At 36.1% G+C, this 20,414-nt stretch overlaps 1 protein-coding gene across 1 annotated transcript in view; it reads right to left on the bottom strand.

Annotated features, from left to right (window-relative positions):
- The window catches only part of LOC141344613 (adhesion G protein-coupled receptor L2-like), a 92,269-nt gene that overhangs the window by 4,161 nt on the left and 67,694 nt on the right, over positions 1-20,414 (bottom strand). Inside the window, exons 3-7 of the mRNA XM_073849486.1 lie at positions 17,500-17,713; positions 11,039-11,148; positions 5,384-6,184; positions 5,096-5,214; positions 3,694-3,827 (exon numbers count right to left, since the gene is read on the bottom strand). Coding sequence (XP_073705587.1) covers positions 3,694-3,827; positions 5,096-5,214; positions 5,384-6,184; positions 11,039-11,148; positions 17,500-17,713 — 1,378 coding nt within the window. The remainder of the gene's footprint in view (positions 1-3,693; positions 3,828-5,095; positions 5,215-5,383; positions 6,185-11,038; positions 11,149-17,499; positions 17,714-20,414) is intronic.

Below are 20,414 nucleotides of genomic sequence, written 5' to 3'. Positions count from 1 at the left end.
CGTGTTGTTTTAGTGTCTATATTGAGAAATTTGGGAAAGCTCAAATCCTCTATTCTGGCTTTTCAAAGCACTCTGTTCATTTCACACGCATGCCCTTGTAAATCAGACGTGTTTCGTATCGGCCTGTGCCCTCGTGGAATTATAAGAATTGTAAAGGAGGATTATTAGGAAGGATTTAACACTCTCTGTTCCTCGACTCGCAGTAGCATTTCAGGGTGTTGTTACGGCAGTTAAAGAGCACAACGGTGTCCCTGGTACTCTTTTAAAAGCTGGAAATTGTGCTAACATGTAATTACCTAAAGTACAACTCACAGTTGAGGCATAATACGCAGCTCATAAAACCTGGTAATGAGATTTAATGGCTCCCTTAGACGCATCTCGCGTCATCAGTTTCGGATGGTGTAAATTCTACGGATGCTTTGCGGGCAGGTATTGCTGTGGGGCTTCACCGCGCTCCCAGTGAATATTAATGCAAGCAACTAATTTTATCTCTGTGCTCAGAGATCAGGCTCAGAGATTCCATTACAGCTAAAGAAACACTATTTACATTTTCATTTAAAGAAAATTATTTTATTGCTATCAATACTGAGAACTGAAATATACCATAATAGCTAGTGCAGAAATATTATATAACATTAACATTAAATGAATGGCAAGGTTTAATGGCAACAAACAAGTGCTTTGTGTATGTTCAGCACAAGCTCACTAATGTGAAGCTGTGAACAGGAATGTCTAATTATACTTTCATTAACACAGCAGATGTCCTAGTTTAAGCTCTGGTTTCATAACCACAGTAGTGATGGAAATGAACATTTGCATTAAGGGGAGAAATTTGCCTTAAATCGATTTTACCTTTACAATGCCTTTTTCCTAATCCCCTTACGGTTTGATGCTGACTGTTATTGTACTTGGTTTGATACTATGCTGTTACCTCTACGAGATTTTGTATTCTAAGTTTAATAAAAAAATAAAAAAATAAATGCCTTTTTCTAAACGTATTAAATGTATCCTTCATCTTTTGTCAAATTCTTAATTTAATGCAATTCAATTAGAATAAAAAGAAACCATAGGGCGTTACCAATCTAATAAATCAGCATCAACAAAACCAACTTTGCACTGAAAAGGCGGCACAGAAGCAGCATTTGAAACTGCTTTTAGGTGCAATTACAGAAGCTGTTTAATGCAGCTCAGTTGTGGCATGATAATAAAATAAAAAAATAAATTAAATAAACAAAAATGTCAAGGTAAGTAACTATCTTTATGAGTGAGTCATTGAATCATCCATTCAACTGATTTATTCAACATCTGATTCTTTTTAACATTCAGATATCAAATTTAAACTAAAATATAATTTTATTAATTAATCCGTTTGATCCCAAATTTGTCCCAGACTTGAAAATACCCAAATCAGATTTTTTTTTTTTTTTTTTGGAAAAGTGTGTGAAAATTAGTTTTATATTCGGTCACAATTGTGGGATAATGTGTATACTGAATTAATGTGTTTCTCCAGTCATAAAAATGGTTATATATCTTAGCCCAGCTATTTTAATCTGTTTGATCACAATTCTAGGGTTTCTATTATGCATAAAAAAGCCTTATACAACATTGATAGGAATACTGAGATAAAAGACAAAAATATATAATCCTCAGCATATTTCAAAATTGTTACTTTATTGTAACATATATCATCAAATTGTTATAACAGTGCTACCAGTATTGCAACATCAATGGTGTAACTAATTTGTAACATTAGAACTTCTGATTTAGTGCAATAATTTGTCATTGCAACATTTTAGTTCAATCTTCACTAACAACTGCGTTGGATTTATATTTATTTATTTATGACCGTCAACATGTTTACTCATCCTATGACCACTCTCAACAAAACTGAATATATGTGAATTTACAAATTAAAACTAGACACCTTAGAGATAATGTGTACCAAAAATCTTTGTCATATCTTTATCTTAACATACTTTTCTAGCCTTGTTTTTGAGCTTTGACGCAGCCATCATCTCATGGTGCAAATAGGAAATAAACTGCTCTGGTCATGTGACAGTTTGCACTAATCATGTGAAACTGCACATATTTCATTGAGACCCTTGAGACAAGAAGTGCACTAAAATGTCACTCAGTAAAGTGTTTAGAGCTATCAAAATGAAAACCTTTTTTACGGTCACAATTGTGACTGCTGGGACTAAATGGGTTAAAAAGATTACCATGTAGTAAATTAAGATGAGTAGAATTCAAATTAGTAGAAATATTATTTAATCATCTTATTAAAGAAGATTGTCAATTATTGGCATAAAACAACATGGTTACCAATATTTTCTGGCAGCGACTGCAGGTATCATATTTGATTCTGTTGTTCAGATTTGTATTGTCATGGTCTCTCTCACTTCCAGACTCTTCACAGCTCAAGGTCTCTTTGTTTTGACAATGGGTGATTTCCCAGAGGCCAAGGCAGGTTGCTGTTTATAACCATGGTAAATGCCAGCTCACTAACTAGTTTGAATTCGAACACCATAAATGATGCAACAAGGTACAAGCACTCCACAACTACAAACAGGATATAGCAGCTGGACAAGTGTTTAAAGACATGATGTAAACATGCAAGAATGAATGAAGCAAGCCTGGAATTTCCTGCAAAATGTGACCTGATAGCTCAAAATTTGAATTCATACTTAATAAATTGGAGTAAGGAAAAAACAACCAAAAAAACACTGCCCTGGTCATCCACTAATAGCAATTATGATAATTCAGTTGTTAATTACATTTACATGTGAGTGAAAATAGGCTGAATACATGCATTCTCTGTCATGCATGGTGGGCCAATTTTGCAAATTTAGCAAATTTGGTGTGTCGACTTAATTGTGGCTTGCAGGAGGGAAAGAAGGATCTAGGAATTTCAAGGCTCGACCTTTGCATGCACACGGCTGAGGACAGCAGACAGAAGTGGAAACAATCAGACCTAGTGAAAAGGGGTTGAGCTGCTAAAGCACAGCAGGAACCAGTGCCACCGCTTATCATAGTTTTTATGGGGTTATTTTTGTGCCACACACACAAGGGTATATTTTGAGCGTGCAAAAAGCATTGTACATACAACTGTGAACTCAGTTTCGAGCAAACTAAAATCATTTGGCATTCTTGTGACTCCATTACATGTGCAAGATCTCACTGGCTTTCTCTTCGTACATATTGTGTGCTCACAGCATTCACTGCTCATGTGCGCAATGGCGCATAACACTGTGCCAGATTTTCAGCCTATGAGGGATGAGGGGGGAAATATTGATGACTGGGTAAATTTTTTAGAATAAAGTGTCACATTGCCTTTCTTTGCAAAAAGAGGCATGGTTTTACAAAACAATAATTCTTTACACATGTGCCTTTCTGCACATGAAACACTCTTGCATGCACACAAAAATAATAACACTGGGTTTCTGTTTGATTATTCTTCGTGCTAATAGAGGAATGTAGTCTAATGGCTCACAATCACATTTAATGGCTCTTGATGACTGATCGTTTCCTCTATGGCAAGTGATTCTTCAAGCCTTGTTATAAGGCAATGATACATGCATTTGGCCATGCAATGAATATCCCCTTCAGATTTCTGGAGAAACCAATGGCAAGTTGGCAGCTAGCTGATAGTATGGATTTTTCTATAGTGAGGTCTATGCTAGTCTTATCACATACTGTGTAGGTAGAGGTCTACGCTTGGCAGCAATTTTCACATGGTTATGGCCATAATAGATAGCTGAGTCATTCTGTGTCAACTCAACCAGTGGTCCCTGGCTCAAATTCTTGATTCTGCTAATATATCTGTTTTTCTGAAGGAAGATAGACATGTACTGTACAGTGATGAAAGCCAAAATATTAAATGTCATGGATGAATATTTACAGAGTAATCCACTATTTTGTAGAGAGGGGTCAAAATGGCCATTTTCAGAGATTCAGAGCCAAATTAGAAGAGGGTAAAATGACTTTAGTAAGGCAGGATCATAATGTTTTTTTACACAAGGACTGGTAGGTCTGGCAGTAAAATCTTTTAACTTTAGCCATCTTTGTTGCATTATGTGCCAATGGTGACCATTCAAAAATGGAGAAAAAGGCCATTTTCAAGCTTTTCTTCAGAGTTTGCATGTCAGCAACTCAAGCAGTATGAAAGCTTAATGCCCTTATGCCCTTTTAGATATTGGGTCTTAACAAACTTTCCATTTGACATCTTCATTTTTAAGGCCCTATGTGGTTCGGTTCTAGAGATATTGACATTTCAATATGGCTCCAGGAGTAAATTGTTAAAATGTATACATTTTCAGTGGTCAAAAACCAAATGTGGATCAATTTGCAAAAATATGATACTTTCTTTTAAGAAAGAACAAATAATGCTGAAACTAGAGATGTATCTTGTTTGAAATTTCACTAGAACCGGACCATATAGGGCCTTAAAAATAAAGATGCCAAATGAAAAGCTTTTTAAGACCCAATATCTAAAAGGGCATTAATATATCTTTCATAATTATTGAGTTACGAACATGCAAACTTCAGAGAAAAAAACGTGAAAAGTGCCGTTTCCCCATTTTTGAATGGTCACCATTGGCACATAATGCAACAAACATGGCTAAAGTTAACAGATTTACTAACAGACATACCAATCTCTGTTTAAAAGTGACATTACGATGCTGCCATTTTTCTAAAGGCATTTTTAACCCCTTGTAATTTGGCTCTGAATCTCAGGTGAAAGTTGCCATTTTAACCCCCCTCTACAAAATATTGGATTACTCAGTAAATATTCATCCATGACATTTAATATTTTAGCTTTCATCACTATACATGTCTGTCTTTCTTCAGAAGAAATACTAACAAAATCAAAAATTTGAGCTGGAGACCTCAGCTGTCATTGCTTGAGGCTTAATGCAGCCAATAATAAAAGCACATTTCATGCACATGCTATACATTTCCCTTTACCACACACTGAATGATATTGGGATTGTCTAAATATATTGATATTTAGACCAGTGGGAACAAGTTAAGACCATTTTTCTCTAGGCTTCTCAGATGCTTTTGTGAAACATGGCAATTGTGAAGATCGCCCTACAGCTCCCATTCTGAGCTGATGGGTGAGATTCACAGGGTTACGGCTGTAATAGAGGGGAACAGGACTGCACAGACTCATCAGCCACTTGAGTCGAGCTATTGAGGGCCTTTCTTGGCTCACTGCGATAATCACACAAAACAATAATCCCATGCACTTGAGCCATTTTGCTGTAGAGGACTCTTGCCAAAGATCTGTCCTCCACAGTACTCAAAATTAAAACCAAATCATCCATAACAGCCTACGCTCTACAGACAAATCAGACTCTATAAAGAGCATAATGAGTCTTACCTTCGTCTGGATCAGGTGGGCCGAACTCCAAATTGTAACGTAGAATGTAAAAATTATTCCACACGTATAGCTGGTTATCCCTCGGGTTGTAATCCACAGCTGCGATGTACTGATACTGGTTCGGGAAGAGGATATTGACATGCTCCCCTTGCCCCAGTTTGGTGTTATACACATAGTCAATTTGACTCTTACTAGCCTCGCTTTCATTCTCCTCATAGGTGGAACGGACTACGTGAAGTATGCCGCACACCATGAAGGCATTGGAGGCTGAACGTTTGTCATAGACGGTATCCCACGTGGCCTCAAAGCGTAGAGTATATGGATTGAGCTGGCTGAGAACAATACGTCCGTTGTTTTGCTCGGTGGCGTAGATAACCCACAGTCCCCGTTCGTCGACCGCCAAGTCGATGTCCGTTTTGCCACCCCAGCGATACGGCGAGGTGTCGTGGTAGTTGGCATTGGCGACTATGGCCTCTCCGCTCTTTATCCGAGTCCGCAAGTCAAACTTGACGATATTACGCGTGCGTTCCTTGTTGAAGAAGATGGCCCCGTCGTAGGCCACAAACCCGGTTCCGTCAACGCGATGTGGAAGCTTGTAGGTAGTCGTCTGTCGGCCGCTTCGCAAGTCGTCGAGTGAGGCGTACTCTATGAGCGTGTCGGTGCGGTAGGGAGTCCAAGGCATGAAGTAGATCTTGTCCCCCGCCTGCAGGGGGTCTTTGCACCAAGCTCCAGACTGCTGCTCAGCCTCAAAGACAAAGGCAGGATCTCCTACTGCTTTCAGAGTCCCGGGGCAAATAAAAACTGGGAAGAAAGGTCAAGAACGAGAGTTAGAAAAGGAACAGGAATGCACAATTCTATGCATACTTTAGATCCAATTCTTTGGGTATGTGTAAGTCAAACATGGATTTCAGATGCTAATGTACCACAGTGTCGAAACTGGTGTTGCGTGCATAGGCGAAAGAAAACGAGAGGTTAAGTGAGAGACTGTTTTGAGGTGGCCTTGCTCCCTGAGATTGTTCTCAAACAAGTTTAACTGAGAGGAACAGACAAGAGGGGGGAAAAAGAGGACGGCAAAAAAGTCCTGTAAATGAAAGAAGATGAGAGATACAACGCCAATGGACAGATAACATTCATTTGGGAGTATCTACGTATCAACAGTATGGGGAGGGATTGTCGGATTGGTCGCAAAAGCCATACCTTCGAAAGTAAACACACATACATGGATTATGTCTGAGGAAAGAACCGACGACACATGAGAGGCGGGAGGAAAGGACACGAAGGTCGAGGGAACAGGATGACAATGCTGTTCAGGACAGATAGGATGGCAGCCAAAGGGGAAGAGTCTTCGCTCATGTCACTGAGGAACCAATGCGAGAGCAAGGCCTTTGCCAAACGCGCCCGTCTCTTGTTGTTGGTCCGGTTGGAAATGCAAAGTCTGTGGTGAACAGCATATCACATGCAGATGGCTACAGATAGTTGGCCTCTCTCTCCCATCAATACCATTGAAGGAAAAAGCCAAATAAAGTTCAGCCAGTGTTCATTGTACATGAACACTGCAAAAAAAGCTTTTCTTACTTAGATTTTTATTTTGTCTTGTTTCCAGCCAAAATATCAAAAAATTCTTAAATCAAGAAGGATTTTCTAGACCATTAAAAATTGTCTTGTTTTCAGAAAAAAAACGTCAAAATTAGGTGCGTTTTTGCTTGAAACAAGCTAAATAATTAGCCAATGGGCTAAGAAAAATAATCTTGTTTTCTGTTTGAAATAAGATTTTTTTTTTTTTGCTTACCCCATTGGCAGATTATTTTGCACCTAATTTTGATGTTTTTTTTTGTTTTGTTTTTTTCAGAAAACAAGACAATTTTTAATGGTCTGGAAAATCCTCCTTGATTTAAGAATTTTTAGATATTTTGGCTGGAAGCAAGACAAAAAAATCTAAGTAAGAAAAGCAATTTTTGCAGTGAACCAACTGTCAAAGAGCTTATGTCGCTTAAACGTGAAGTGTGCGATTGTTGTAGCACTGAATCTTATTATTATATCTTATTATTTTAATACTGTAAGGTTGCTTTGACACAACTTGTATTGTAAAAAGCGCTGTATAAATAAACTTGACTTGACTTGACTTGACTGAATAGAACGGCAATAAAAATGTTTCCAAACAGGTTTTCAAAACTGGTTTTCCCTGTCTTAAAAACAAAAAGGTCCCACTTTCGTCTCACCACTGGTTGAGTCAAAGTTGGGTTGGTCTAGACACTTAAAAACAGAGAGTAATGTGTTGATAACCCCACGGTGTTTACACTTTGCAGGGAATCACCTTGGAAAATGGATGATATTATACAAATAGACCATACACTGCAAAAAAAAATGCTTTTCTTACTTAGATTTTTTGTCTTGTTTCCAGCCTCTAAAAATTCTTAAATCAAGAAGGATTTTCTAGATGAGTAAAAATTATTTTCTTGTTTTCAGAAAAAGCAAGTCAAAGCAAAATAAAAAATCTTATTTCAAACACAAAACAAGATTATTATTCTTACCCCATTGGCAGATTATTTTGCTTGTTTCAAGCAAAAACGCACTTAATTTTGACTTTTTTTTCTGGTCTAGAAAATCGTTCTTGATTTAAGAATTTTTAGATATTTTGGCTGGAAAAAAGACAAAACTCTAAGTAAGAAAAGCATTTTTTTGCAGTGTAGAAGTTCAATATCTAAGTTCAATATCTATGAATGACGTGTATAAAAAGAGGTTGATTTTGACATTTTAACCTCCAACCCAACATTTTCTGGGCTTGGGTATAATAAATCTTGTCCATATCATGTAGGCGATGGGGTGGCAGGGGGGGAGCAGTGGGAAGGGTTCGAAACCATACAACACAAAACAAGGAGCTGAGGACTGAGAGCCAGAGCAGTCATTTACCTTTTTGCTCCACTTCTATTTTGAGCCGTGGAAAAACAAGAGAATGGAAAGAGCGTCAAGGGAGAGAAAAGATTAGAAGAGCCCCCCTCCCCCAAAAAAAAAGCCTTACATTTACATATACAGGCCAATATGTTTACGTCAAAGAAGAGACCATCCAATGGGAAAATTTAAAGCATATGCAGAAAAAAAAAAAGAATGTTCAAAGAAAAACGCTTAGGGACAACACCTGTGTTACTGAGAATAAGGTTTAATTAATCATGTTGCTATCAGTGGACACCTAGCAACAAAGAGAGAAGTTAGCGGTTAGAGAGCAGGAGAAAGAAAAATGACAAGATAAAGCGGCAGACAGATATTAAAAGGTATTTTTAAAAAGACATTAACATTAATTTCCATTCATTAAAAGGACGCAGAAAATATTCTCTTATTCTCTAAGATTATATTATGAATCATACCTTGCCACAAAATAAATAATACACATACAGGCAAGTATATATTAAATATATATTTACATTTTTATTACCTCATATTGCACTCTTTAAAAGGTTCTTCACAGCAATGCCATGGAAGAACCATTTTTGGTTCCACAAACAACCATTCAGTCAAAGTTTCTTTAAAGAACCATCTCTTTTACCTTTTTATAATCTGAAGAACCTTCTTTCGCCACAGAGAACCTTTTGTGAAACAGAAAGGTTCTTCAGATGTTAAAGGTTCTTTATGGAACCATTTAGACAAAAAGGTTCTTCTATGGCATCGTGAAGCACCTTTATTTTTAAGAGTGTAATTCAGTGTGAATAGTTATTGAAATGTGCTTTTTTTGGGACAATTTAAGTGAATTACAAAAAATGCTGAAAATCTGGAATGAAGGAAGAGGCATAGAAACAATCTTGGATCATGAATATTAATTAAGTGAGAATGTTTGCACACTAATTTTCCTGAAAGAGAGAAGGATTAGCGCTGAAACGGCCATCTATTCAATCCACTGCCAAAGAAACAATCTGACTTGCAAGCAGGCTTCTGCTTGGTTTGTAAAGTAGTCATTAAAATGAAAAGCCAAGCAAAGCGAAATAGTGTCGAGGTCTAAGATTTTATGTTTTTGAAAGATGTCTCACAAAGGCTGCATGTGTTTGATCAAAAATACAGTAAAAACATTTTAAAATGTAGCATTACTAACGTTTCTATTAATACACTGTAAAACGTAATTTATTCCTGTGATCAAAGCTGAATTTTCAATGTCACACAAAGCTTCAGAAATCATTCTAATATGCTGATTTGCTTTGATACTTTGATAAATGGAGTTATTTACCATGATAAATGCATTTACTGTAACTTTTGATCAATTCAATGCATCCTTGCTGAAAAGCATTGTCCAACCCAAAGTTGGGAAGCTGAAAATGTTAATGTAACAACCAACAAAAGTACAGAGAAAATGCAGAGATATATCTGACAATCAGACATGTTCTTTGAAAAAAAATAAAAAATAGATATGGTCCCTCCAACAACCATCTGAAAAACACAGAGGCTTTCAAAAGAGAGACAAACACAAGAAAACAAAGCGTCTGTAGAATAAATGACTGAGATGACAAAATGTTTTATTCCTCAGGGATGCAACGGCCATTAGCTGCAAAACTGGACAAAGAATCAGAAATCCACAAGCTGAGCTGAAGATCTTAAACGCAGGGTAAGCACGTTTTCATTTAATCATTGAAGGAGAGACATCGGCACGAAGCTAAACGCTGAAACAGACAATGGCTCTGTTCCAAGTCCTAATGAGCTGCTCCCTGTACACACTGTATTTTAAGACTTCATTATCGCACTCCTAACACGCCAAGTGTTTGTCAGAATCTATGGAATATTAACAGCAAATAAATGTAATATTGGGTTTGTCTTTTGTACTTTTGCACTTATTAGGTTATCGCGTTACTTTCTTGGCAACAAGGTAACTGTTAACTGCTGAAGAATAACTTAAGATATTTCTTTTCATTAAGGATGTTTCCTAAGAGGAGCAGCTCACTATGTTTTGGAATAGAGAAATTAGGATAAAACAATAGGCTAAAACTCTCAACCCATTAGTAAGGTCACTATGTACTTTTAATTGAAGTGGTATATTATGTGTGGGGTGCTATTACTTACTCAACATCAAAACATGGGTCAAGGAGCATCAAAACAATGTTTATCATTTATAATAATGTTATATAATACTTTATAATAATATCAATACAGTATTATTTTTAGCATTAGTTCTAGTACTACAGAAAAAATATCATTCGGTGTAACAGTTCATATGCCAAAAAATCTTGTCAGGCCTATTTAAAAACAAGAAACATCAGATGACAAGGCTGTTTAAGGAGCACTGTCCTTCAATTCACTAACAGAATAAGATTTAGTATAATCACTTTTTCATTACATTAATATATCTGTTACACTGAATGATAATGCAACATTATTTCACCCATATTTTGACATTTTATTTGAAATGTATACATTCTACACATATATACATGTATATATAAATTTAACTTGACGCACGTCTCATCTTTGAGCCATATGCAGATGAGGTTTTAGAGGTTTTTGTATTATTATTTTAAAAAATCAACAACTTCAACATTATGTGCCATGGCAAATTCCAAGGCATTACATTTTTTATTAGTCTGCAAACAATTTACAGTAGATTAAACAAGATAAAAATGCAATTATTATTGTTTGGTATCATGCGCTGTAATTCAGAATATGAGTAAGATGACTTACTGTATGGCACACATTCATACTGGACCTCAAGGTACTTGTACGTCCCAGGACATGGATCTGGAAAGACATCCGAGCCAGTGATCACAACACACTGTGTCCGATTGTTACACCTGAAACGCCAAACAAAATTGAAAGAATTAACTAACAAACCAAACGCTGATTAATACAAGATGTTCACCAAGCTGATACAATGCTCCACAACAAGCACCATAGTCTCCACTTAAAGCGATAGTTCACCCAAAATTGAAAATTTGCTGTAGGGGTGCTCCGATTGATCGGCGGTAATCGCTTTGGGATGTTTGATTGGCGGTCTCTAAAGGCCGATCTCATAAACCGATCTAAAGCTCGCAGAATTAAAGTGACAGCGCATTGCTTGCGGTAAATATGAACAAGGATTGACACGAAAATGTCATTATTACACCATAAATGCATACGATTAAATTCTTGTGTTCATATGGGTTTTTGGCTAGATTTAAAGGAAAAGAGCATTTATAGATAAACAAGGCAATAATAGATGGCACGCGTGGAGGTAGGAAAACAAAGTTCTTTATTAACAACAGGATTGCTTGTAATAAAGATTTAAATGCAAAAGGCAGTAGAACTGACTGTTTCTGTCAATAGTCATTTTTTATTTAGGATGTTTGTGATAACATAAGCAGTTTAAATGTTTTGCCACTTGCTTGAGCATATATAAATCTAGAACATATGTGACCCTGGACCACAAAACCAGTCATAAGGTTAAATTTTACAAAACTGAGATGTATAGATCATATGAAAGCTCAATAAATAAGCTTTATATTGATGTATGGTTTGTTAGGATAGGACAATATTTGGCCGAGTTACATCTATTTGAAATCTGGAATCTGAGGGTGCAAAAAAATCAAAATACTGAGAAAATCACCTTTAAAGTTGTCCAAATTAAGTTCTTAACAATGCATATTACTAATCAAAAATTACATTTTGATAGGTTTATAGTAGGAATTTTACAAAAAATCTTCATGGAACATGATCTTTACTTAATTTCCTAATGATTTTTGGCATAAAAGAAAAATCTATAATTTTGACCCATACAATGTATTTTTGGCTATTGCTACAAATATACCCCAGCGACTTAAGACTGGTTTTGTGGTCCAGGGTCACATATAAATATTAATATATAAATCTAGAAGTAAATAATGTGTTGCATATATTTATTGTGTTTAAACTCACCTATGAAAAATTACTGTACTGTGTAAAAAAGTAATCACAATGCTGAAAAAGCATTTTCAATTACAATGTTTGGATTTGAAATCAAAATAAAAGATAAACGTGTTTGTGGAAATCAGGCTTGTGCTGTGTGTAAGCTATTGTGCAATAATTGCACGATTCTAAAAAAAATGCATGATTAAACATTTAGGTGAGAAATATATATTCTTGAAAAATGTCTAAAAAAAAAATCCACCTCCCAACTTAAATGGATTAAATGCTTAAAAATCCCGATTAGAGTTTCACTATAAATAATTTAAAAAGTTCTTTAAAAAGATTGGTATCGGTGATCGGATCAGCAGATACTGCTTTCTGTGATTGGAAATCGGTGATCGGCCTCAAAAATCCAGATCGGAGCACCCCTAATTTGTTGTTTATTTACTCGTTTTCTGGATTACAGGTAATAAAGCTATAAATAATATTCTGTTTCTTGCACAGACTGGTTGTTTCGTTTCATAGGACTTCAATATATCATCAAGAGCCATGAGTATTCATTCTGTGTTGCCTGATATGCTTTTTTTTTTACTCTCAAAATCACAGCAGCCATTGACTTCATAGTTGCCATTGCCAAGGACCACAGTTTCAGCTAAAAAACATTTTAGGGACCTACATCTACATCTTGGATGGCCTGGGGGTGACTAAGCTAACAGCACATTTTCATTTTTGGGTGAACTATCCCTTTAAGTCTACTTTATGGTGAAATTTATTGGTGAAATGTATTGGAAAAATAAAAACAAAGATTATTTAAACTGATATAATATCTAGTGACAGCCCTAGTTAGTTCATCTAGACATAGTCACCACTAGTAAGCTACTAAATATATTGTAGAAACCTACATTTTCTGTACAGCTGCTTTGCAATGATTTGCATAGTGAAAAGCGCTATACAAATCAACTTGAATTGAATTAAATGATGGATTAAGTTTAATACTCTGGAATGCTGGTACAGAAAATTACTCTTACAACATAATTAAATTTTTAAAAAAAGATCTGATATCACTTGCTATTAGCTGTTCTGCAATTACTGGCCAATATTAAATATAAAAAGTCCAATATTGACTGACTACAATTCGCCACCACTTCATGCTTCTCTAATAAGCAGAGAAATTAATAATCAAATAAAGTTTGATGAGATTCCCCCCAAAATCAAACAAAACCAACCTGATCTTATGAGACACCTATTTCATATAAATAGGCACAATGTGATTTGTGTTGAACTTTCTAAATTAATTGTTCAAAAAGTTATGAATTTCATACAATTTCAATTTGCCAAATCGTGTTCAACACGGTTTTGACTTGACATTAGTACCTCACCAGACCTTTTCCCACACTTTTCTAGATTAGTTATGCGTCTGTTATGAATTTTGCTTCTGCATGAAGACATCTTGTATCATTTTTATTAATTGCACTTTCCTTGCATCATGTTCTGCATGCGCTGTGTTAATACATGCTTACACATCCTCGTGTTAACCACAAGACAGTTTGGCTTTAGGCTAAGCAGGAAAACATATATAAATTAATTAAGAACAAAAAATTAATTAATTCTAACTCAGGGCCAACTACAATTTTTTTTCTGTCAGTGAGTATAAAACAGAAAAGAAAAAATAGTGCAGAAAACCCTAAAGGACTTTCAAATCCTCCAGCGCTGAACATAAATACAACCTGAGAAGTTCCTCTGTGGAGTCATTCATAAGTAATGGTAAATGATGACTGAATTTTCAATTTTGGCTGAACTAATGCCATGTTGTTTTCTGCTAGTTAACCCTGACGACTGAATGAGCGGCATTGCCAGTTAAACCCCTGAACGCTGAGAAATGGATAGTAGTTCCAGTTTTGGGGCTTTTCGTATGGTGTTTAACCTTGGGTTATTGTCTCTTTAAACCCTGATAGCTCCAGAGCAGGGTTAGCCCCAGGGTTGCCAAGGCTGCGGTTTTCCCGTGGAATTGGGCTACTTTTAAACTGTTGTTGCTGGCTGTATCTTTTCCCCCTGTAGGTTAAAAGTTTGACATATTGCACAAACTGTATTTGACTAAAATGCTTTTATTAATATCTTTTACCCGTTTTATTTTCTACCAATGCTAAAACCGTTCTGGATCATGAGTTTTGTGGGGAGGGCCACTGGTAGAGACATCTTTACTTCTGTATGAATACAAACTGTTTTGTAATGATTACAACAAGGCTATACAGTGATTTACAAGTTAGAACCAGATGAAAAAAGTTTGACAAGACAAACTTTAAGTTGGCTTGAGAAAGCCAGACCAGAAAGTTTAAAAGATTTAAGTTTGAAATAGTTTGAAGTTTAAAGTAGTTTTAAAAGCTTAAAGTTGATAGATAGTTAGCACGTTTCTATCATGATTAGTGTGTTACTAGCATGTTGCATGTTGTTTTTGGTCACACAGATAAGACTTGGGCATAATTCGAAACCACAAAGCGTTTACCTTTATTTTTGCATGCTCACAGTAAAAACAGTACATTTGTGCTTTTGTAAAATAAAGCAAACAAACAGGATGCACGTTCTATCAACTTGGTTCTTGGTTTCCTTTTCATGAACTTGAAATCTGTTAATTATTTAAGTCAGAAATATTTCGCATATTTATACCTTTCATATATAGACCTTTTTCCTGAGTAAACGATGAGTGCCACCATTACGAATTCTAACGTCAGATTGAATGCTTTTCAGTTCCGGTCTCCATAGGAACCCATTCAAATAGCGTCCATCGGTTTTTAATGTAGCTAACGTCCGCAGCTTCGTGTCATCAAATGACGGTCATTTCGACATTGCAAAGTGATGGCGCTATGGCGCATTGTGCTATATAAACATTTTAATAGGTTTAACATTAGAATATACGGAATATGTGCTAATTTGACTACAAACAATGGAGAGCGGAAATGCAAAGCATTCTTTCAGTTAAGAGTCGGACTTACTTCCACGTTCAGGAAAAACGTCTATAGACTATGGTTGCATTTTATTTTTTTGACAACAAATTTTATTTTCAATGTAACTTAAATATACATTTTTCATCATCCTGGTGACCTATTTTTGACCAAGGGTTTGAAAACCTGTGCCCTAGGCTGCAGTCCATGCAGAAACTTGTAAATGATGCTCTTAATAGTTGTTGCATCACCATTTAGTGACGTCAGTAGCTGCGTTTCCATTACCCTTTAAATTGCACAAATTGAAACTGTGAGTTGAAAATACACCTAATGGAAACGCAAAAACTCCCATATATTGCAAAAAAGTTTTTACACTTACATGAGGTGGTTTTTCAGGCAATTCAAAAAAGGAATTTTTCGCAAAACAGCAATGGAAAAGTTTTTTTTTTTTTTCGCATTTACAGATCCATTCGATTAAATATAGCCAAAATCCCACAAAAATCCATTGCCATTATCGCGAGAGAAAAAAAAAAAAGTTTCATTCGCATAACATCGGTTAATGGTAGGGTCATAAATACGCATTTATAAAACAGCGCCAAAGATTTGCGTAAATCTGTAATGGAAACGCAGCTACTGAATGTTCTGGGTAAACTGAAATTGTATTGTCAGTGTCGGTCACAGCGCCTTTTGCCTGGTGTTTTGAATACGGCAATTATTAATTTACAAATTAAAGAGATAGTTCACCCAAAAATGAAAATGTGATGTTTATCTGCTTACCCCCAGGGCATCCAAGATGTAGGTGACTTTGTTTCTTCAGTAGAACACAAACAAAGATTTTTAACTCAAACCGGTGCAGTCTGCCAGCAATGTAATGGCAGTGGATGGGCACCAGACCTTTAAAAGTGAACAAAAACATGCACAGACAAATCCAAATTACACCCTGCGAATCGTGACGATACACTGATGTCCTAAGACACGAAACGATCGTTTTTTGCGAGAAACTGAACAGTATTCATATCATTTACCACCTTTGATACACAGCCACGTCAATCTGTCCTGAGCACAAGCTTTTCATCCGGATCGTTACACGTACACGCGCTCTGGCATAGTATACGTAAACGCCGGAAGGGGAAATCTGTGAAAAGTCCCGGATGAGTTTGCGCAAGCAAACATAATCTCTTAGCTTTAAATCGGATTGAACAATCAGGATACGTGCAAGTAATTACCATTTTGAATAGCCGCTATACCCACAATTTCTGTGCACTGTGTAAACAATGAATGTTGTATACATGCGACAGATCGCTTCCGGCGTTTGCGTATTCTACGCCAGAGCGCTTTCACATGTCTCGAGCCGGATGATGAGCTCGTGCTTAGGACAGATGGACGTGGCTGTGTATCAAAGGTAAAAAATGATATAAATACTGTTCAGTTTCTCGCAAAAACCGATCATTTCGTGTCTTAGGGCATCAATGTATCGTCACGAGTCGCAGGGTGTAATTTGGATTTGTCTGTGCATGTTTTTGTTTACTTTTAAAGGTCTGGTGCCCATCCACTTCAATTATTTGGCTGGCAGACTGCACCAGTTTTCATTAAAAATCTTCGTTTGTGTTCTGCTGAGGAAACAAAGTCACCTACATCTTGGATGCCCTGGGGGTAAGCAGATAAACATCAAATTTTCATTTTTGGGTGAACTATCCCTTTAAGCACTGGTAGAAGCATTTTCTTTAAAGCTGCCTAGAAATGACACGTATTGTAAAATATACTATACAAATAAATGTGACATGAATGCATTATCAAAGTAGCCCTAATATCTGGTATTCTTTAGATATACACAATCACAAAACCCAGCAAGCAGTCACCAATCTGTGTGAGTTCACGCATTTAGTCAGATGAGAACCTCTTCAGAGAGCCACTAATATAAAAAGACGATATTGACTCAGGGCTGCAGGTATATTGCCAGGCTCTGCCATTTCAAGTAAATGGCCAGCTCGTGCAAAAGCAGAAATTAAACGTCAAATTTAGGCCGTCCTGAAAGCAAAAGCATATGTTTCATTGTGGGGAAGGTCTTGAGTATTTCCTCAAACTCCAAACTAACATTGACAGAATGGAATACGTCAAACCCTAACGAGGTTTGGACAAATTAAAGTGGACTAACACAGGTGGCGTTTATTTATAAAAGATTTTTTTTTTCATTCTCTGGAAGAATTTGAACTTGAGTTTTCACTAAAAAGAACAACCACACAATATCTGCCGAGCAAAATTCAGCATCTACAAGCGAATAGGAAACGAGGAAATAGCATCCACATTTGGACTACGGGCAATGCTTGGCAAGCGGTCCTTTACCTTTGAGATACGATTTTATAGGCATCCGGGAGGTAGCAATTAATGTTTTCCATCTGGAACGGGTCGGCGTCGCATATCTTGTCGTCTGTGCGACCGTAGTTGGCCGTTTCGATCATGATGACATCACTCCCCGGGCAGCGCAGATCAATGGGGTAACCCTCGCAGGACAGCTCTCTCCGCACCAGACCGAACGGCAGAGCTGCACGACTGAAGGCTAAAAGAAAGAAAGGAAGATCAGAGATTAGACAGGAAAAACCCAAAACAATGCATCCTTGTGAAAGACTTTGAGTGCAACCTTTTTGAAAACGGTCTCGGTGATATTTAAATAGGCCAATCCTGCTTTCGGTTTTATTAATGCATTTTGTTTATATGATTTTAAAATCCCATTTAAAATTACACAATAAGTAAATTTACTTTGTTTTCATTTTGCACGTTTTTGCATGCGGAAGTAGGCGATTAAGTAAAATCTACACCCTTTTTTTGTCTAAACGGTTGCATAAAAAACCTTTAACATCTGAAGAACCTTTCTGTTTCACAAAAGGCTCTTTGTATCGAAAGAAGGTTCTTCAGATTATAAAAAGGTAAGAACCTTTGACTGAATGGTTCTTTGGGGAACCAAAAATGGTTCTTCTATGGCAGAACCTTTCAAACCACCTTTACTTTTAAGAGTGTACGCAAGTAAAATTAGCATAGGAAGTAAGTAAATTTAACATGTACACTTAAGAGTTTGAGTAATTTCTACTTAATTATTTTGAGTTCACCCTGCAGTCCTCAAGTACAATTCACTCCCATGCTTTGTAAGCTTTACTCAAACATCATAGCACTGAAATAAATGCCATTAAAGCATGTTGTTCACTTGCAAACATATGCAAGCAAGTCGACAGCTCTTTATTGTTTTTAAGGTTATATGTTGACTCAATGTAGTTACTAACCAAATGAACACAGAGCTCTCAATACTTGGCACAAGAAACACAATGACGGTAACAATCAGTGAATAGTTTTTGAGTATGAATGGGTCGTTTTTAACAGCAAGTTACTTAACCTAACAACAAAAGCAAACATAAAACAGTGTAAATACATCTCGAAAACAGCAAAAAAATGTAACCTAAATGTAAATGTAACAACAGGATCATTTACTTTCTTTGTAAAAATAACAATTTCAAGTTGAATATACTAACAAGTTCAAGTTCATTCTACAAGCTAAAATTCAGTACTAATATTGCTTTTAAAACTATGAAAAGGCCTATTTTTACCTATGCAATGAGTAAAACTCATTCATTTAACCATAGAAGCATTATGTTTAGTACTAGAAAATTACTAGGCAGCTACAAGATATTTATCAGCTGTAATATAAATAACAAACGGCTTCCATTTTAACTGCAAGCCCAGATATTTTGATATCTGCTCTGCCAGACATTACTTTACTTGCATGAAGTAATAACTCGGTTTGGTGTCATTTCTAAAATTACAGACTGCACTTTTAGCGCGCATTATGTCTACCGCTGCCGCTGTAATGTCATAACATTATTCTTAAATTGCATCAGCCTGATTCCCTGAGACCTGTATGGACTAGATGGGTCAGCATATTTCTTTTTGGTCCTGCAAATTCACAATTTACCATATAAACATGTCAACAAAAATAGAATTGGTTTGTCCTGATATCTGCTATTAATGCATGTCACCAGACAAATAACCAAGACTTGTGCATTTACCTCATATTAAACTAGCTTTGTTTTGCATCCCCGCAAAGCCATCATACTATTAGATATGAAAAATAAAGACTCGCGTGCCGTGCAGAGGCTATGGTTATGACCATATGGCTGGTAATATTTCCTTAAGATGCAGGGAATGTTGTGAGGTGTGGGAGGACAAAGTAGATGATATTAATGATCAAAATATAAAGAGGCATTTTCTGTTTCCGTGCCATATTTGAGATATTAATGTAATGCTGCACAATGAGCTTTCCAGACCACATGCTTTCAAATATGCAAGCAGAGATAGAAGTGCAATACTAAATGTTGGTGATGTTAAAGGGTTTGAGATAGAGACACCAAATTTTCTGTGCTTTAAATTGGGACTGTGCTCTAAATGTGTGCCAAAGTTCATTACTTGTTAGGATACACTCTTAAAAATAAAGGTGCTTTAAAAGGTTCTGCCATAGAAGAACCATTTTTGGTTCCACAAAGAACCACTCAATCAAAGGTACTTTAAAGAACCATCTCTTTCTTACCTTTTTATAATCTGAAGAACCTTCTTGTGAAACAGAAAGGTTCTTCAGATGGGAAAAGTTCTTCATGGAACGATTTAGACAGAAATGGTTCTTCTATGGCATCGTGAAGCACCTTTATTTTTAAGAGTGTAGGATTCAAATAGCTGTTATAGACTCCTACTTGTGAGAAAAAAAGTGAACAAACTCTATGTGCCTACACATCTTCAGTGCAAGCAAAAATTATGGGGCTAGCCAGTAATAGAACGCCCAAAAAAGATAAATGAATAAAAACACATTTCCATTACTTTTTATTTCATTTTTTAAAACATAAAATACTGAAATAACTCTTACCTTGCGATAACACTCTGTATTTTTATCATTTTCAAATCCCAATGACAAATTTTTGTTCTTGTTTTTAGCATAAACTCACTTAATTTTGTTCCATTTCTCAAAAAACAAGACTTTGCATCTTCATTTCATTTCTTATGTAAATGCGTCTTGATTTTAAGCCACCAAGAGAAAACAAATACTGAGAAAAAGCTCTTTATACACTACCAGTGAATAGTAAGATTGTTCATGCTTTTTAAACAAGTCTTTTCTGCTCACCAAGTCTGCATTTATTTAATCCAATATACAGCAAAATAAACATATTTTTATTATTTAAAATAAATGCTTTCTACTTGAATATATTTTAAAATGCAATTTA

This window comes from Garra rufa, chromosome 10, assembly GCF_049309525.1.
Source record: "Garra rufa chromosome 10, GarRuf1.0, whole genome shotgun sequence".
NCBI lineage: Eukaryota > Metazoa > Chordata > Actinopteri > Cypriniformes > Cyprinidae > Garra > Garra rufa.
The sequence above is the reverse complement of the archived record's forward strand: the minus strand, read 5'-3'. Positions and strand labels throughout refer to the sequence as shown.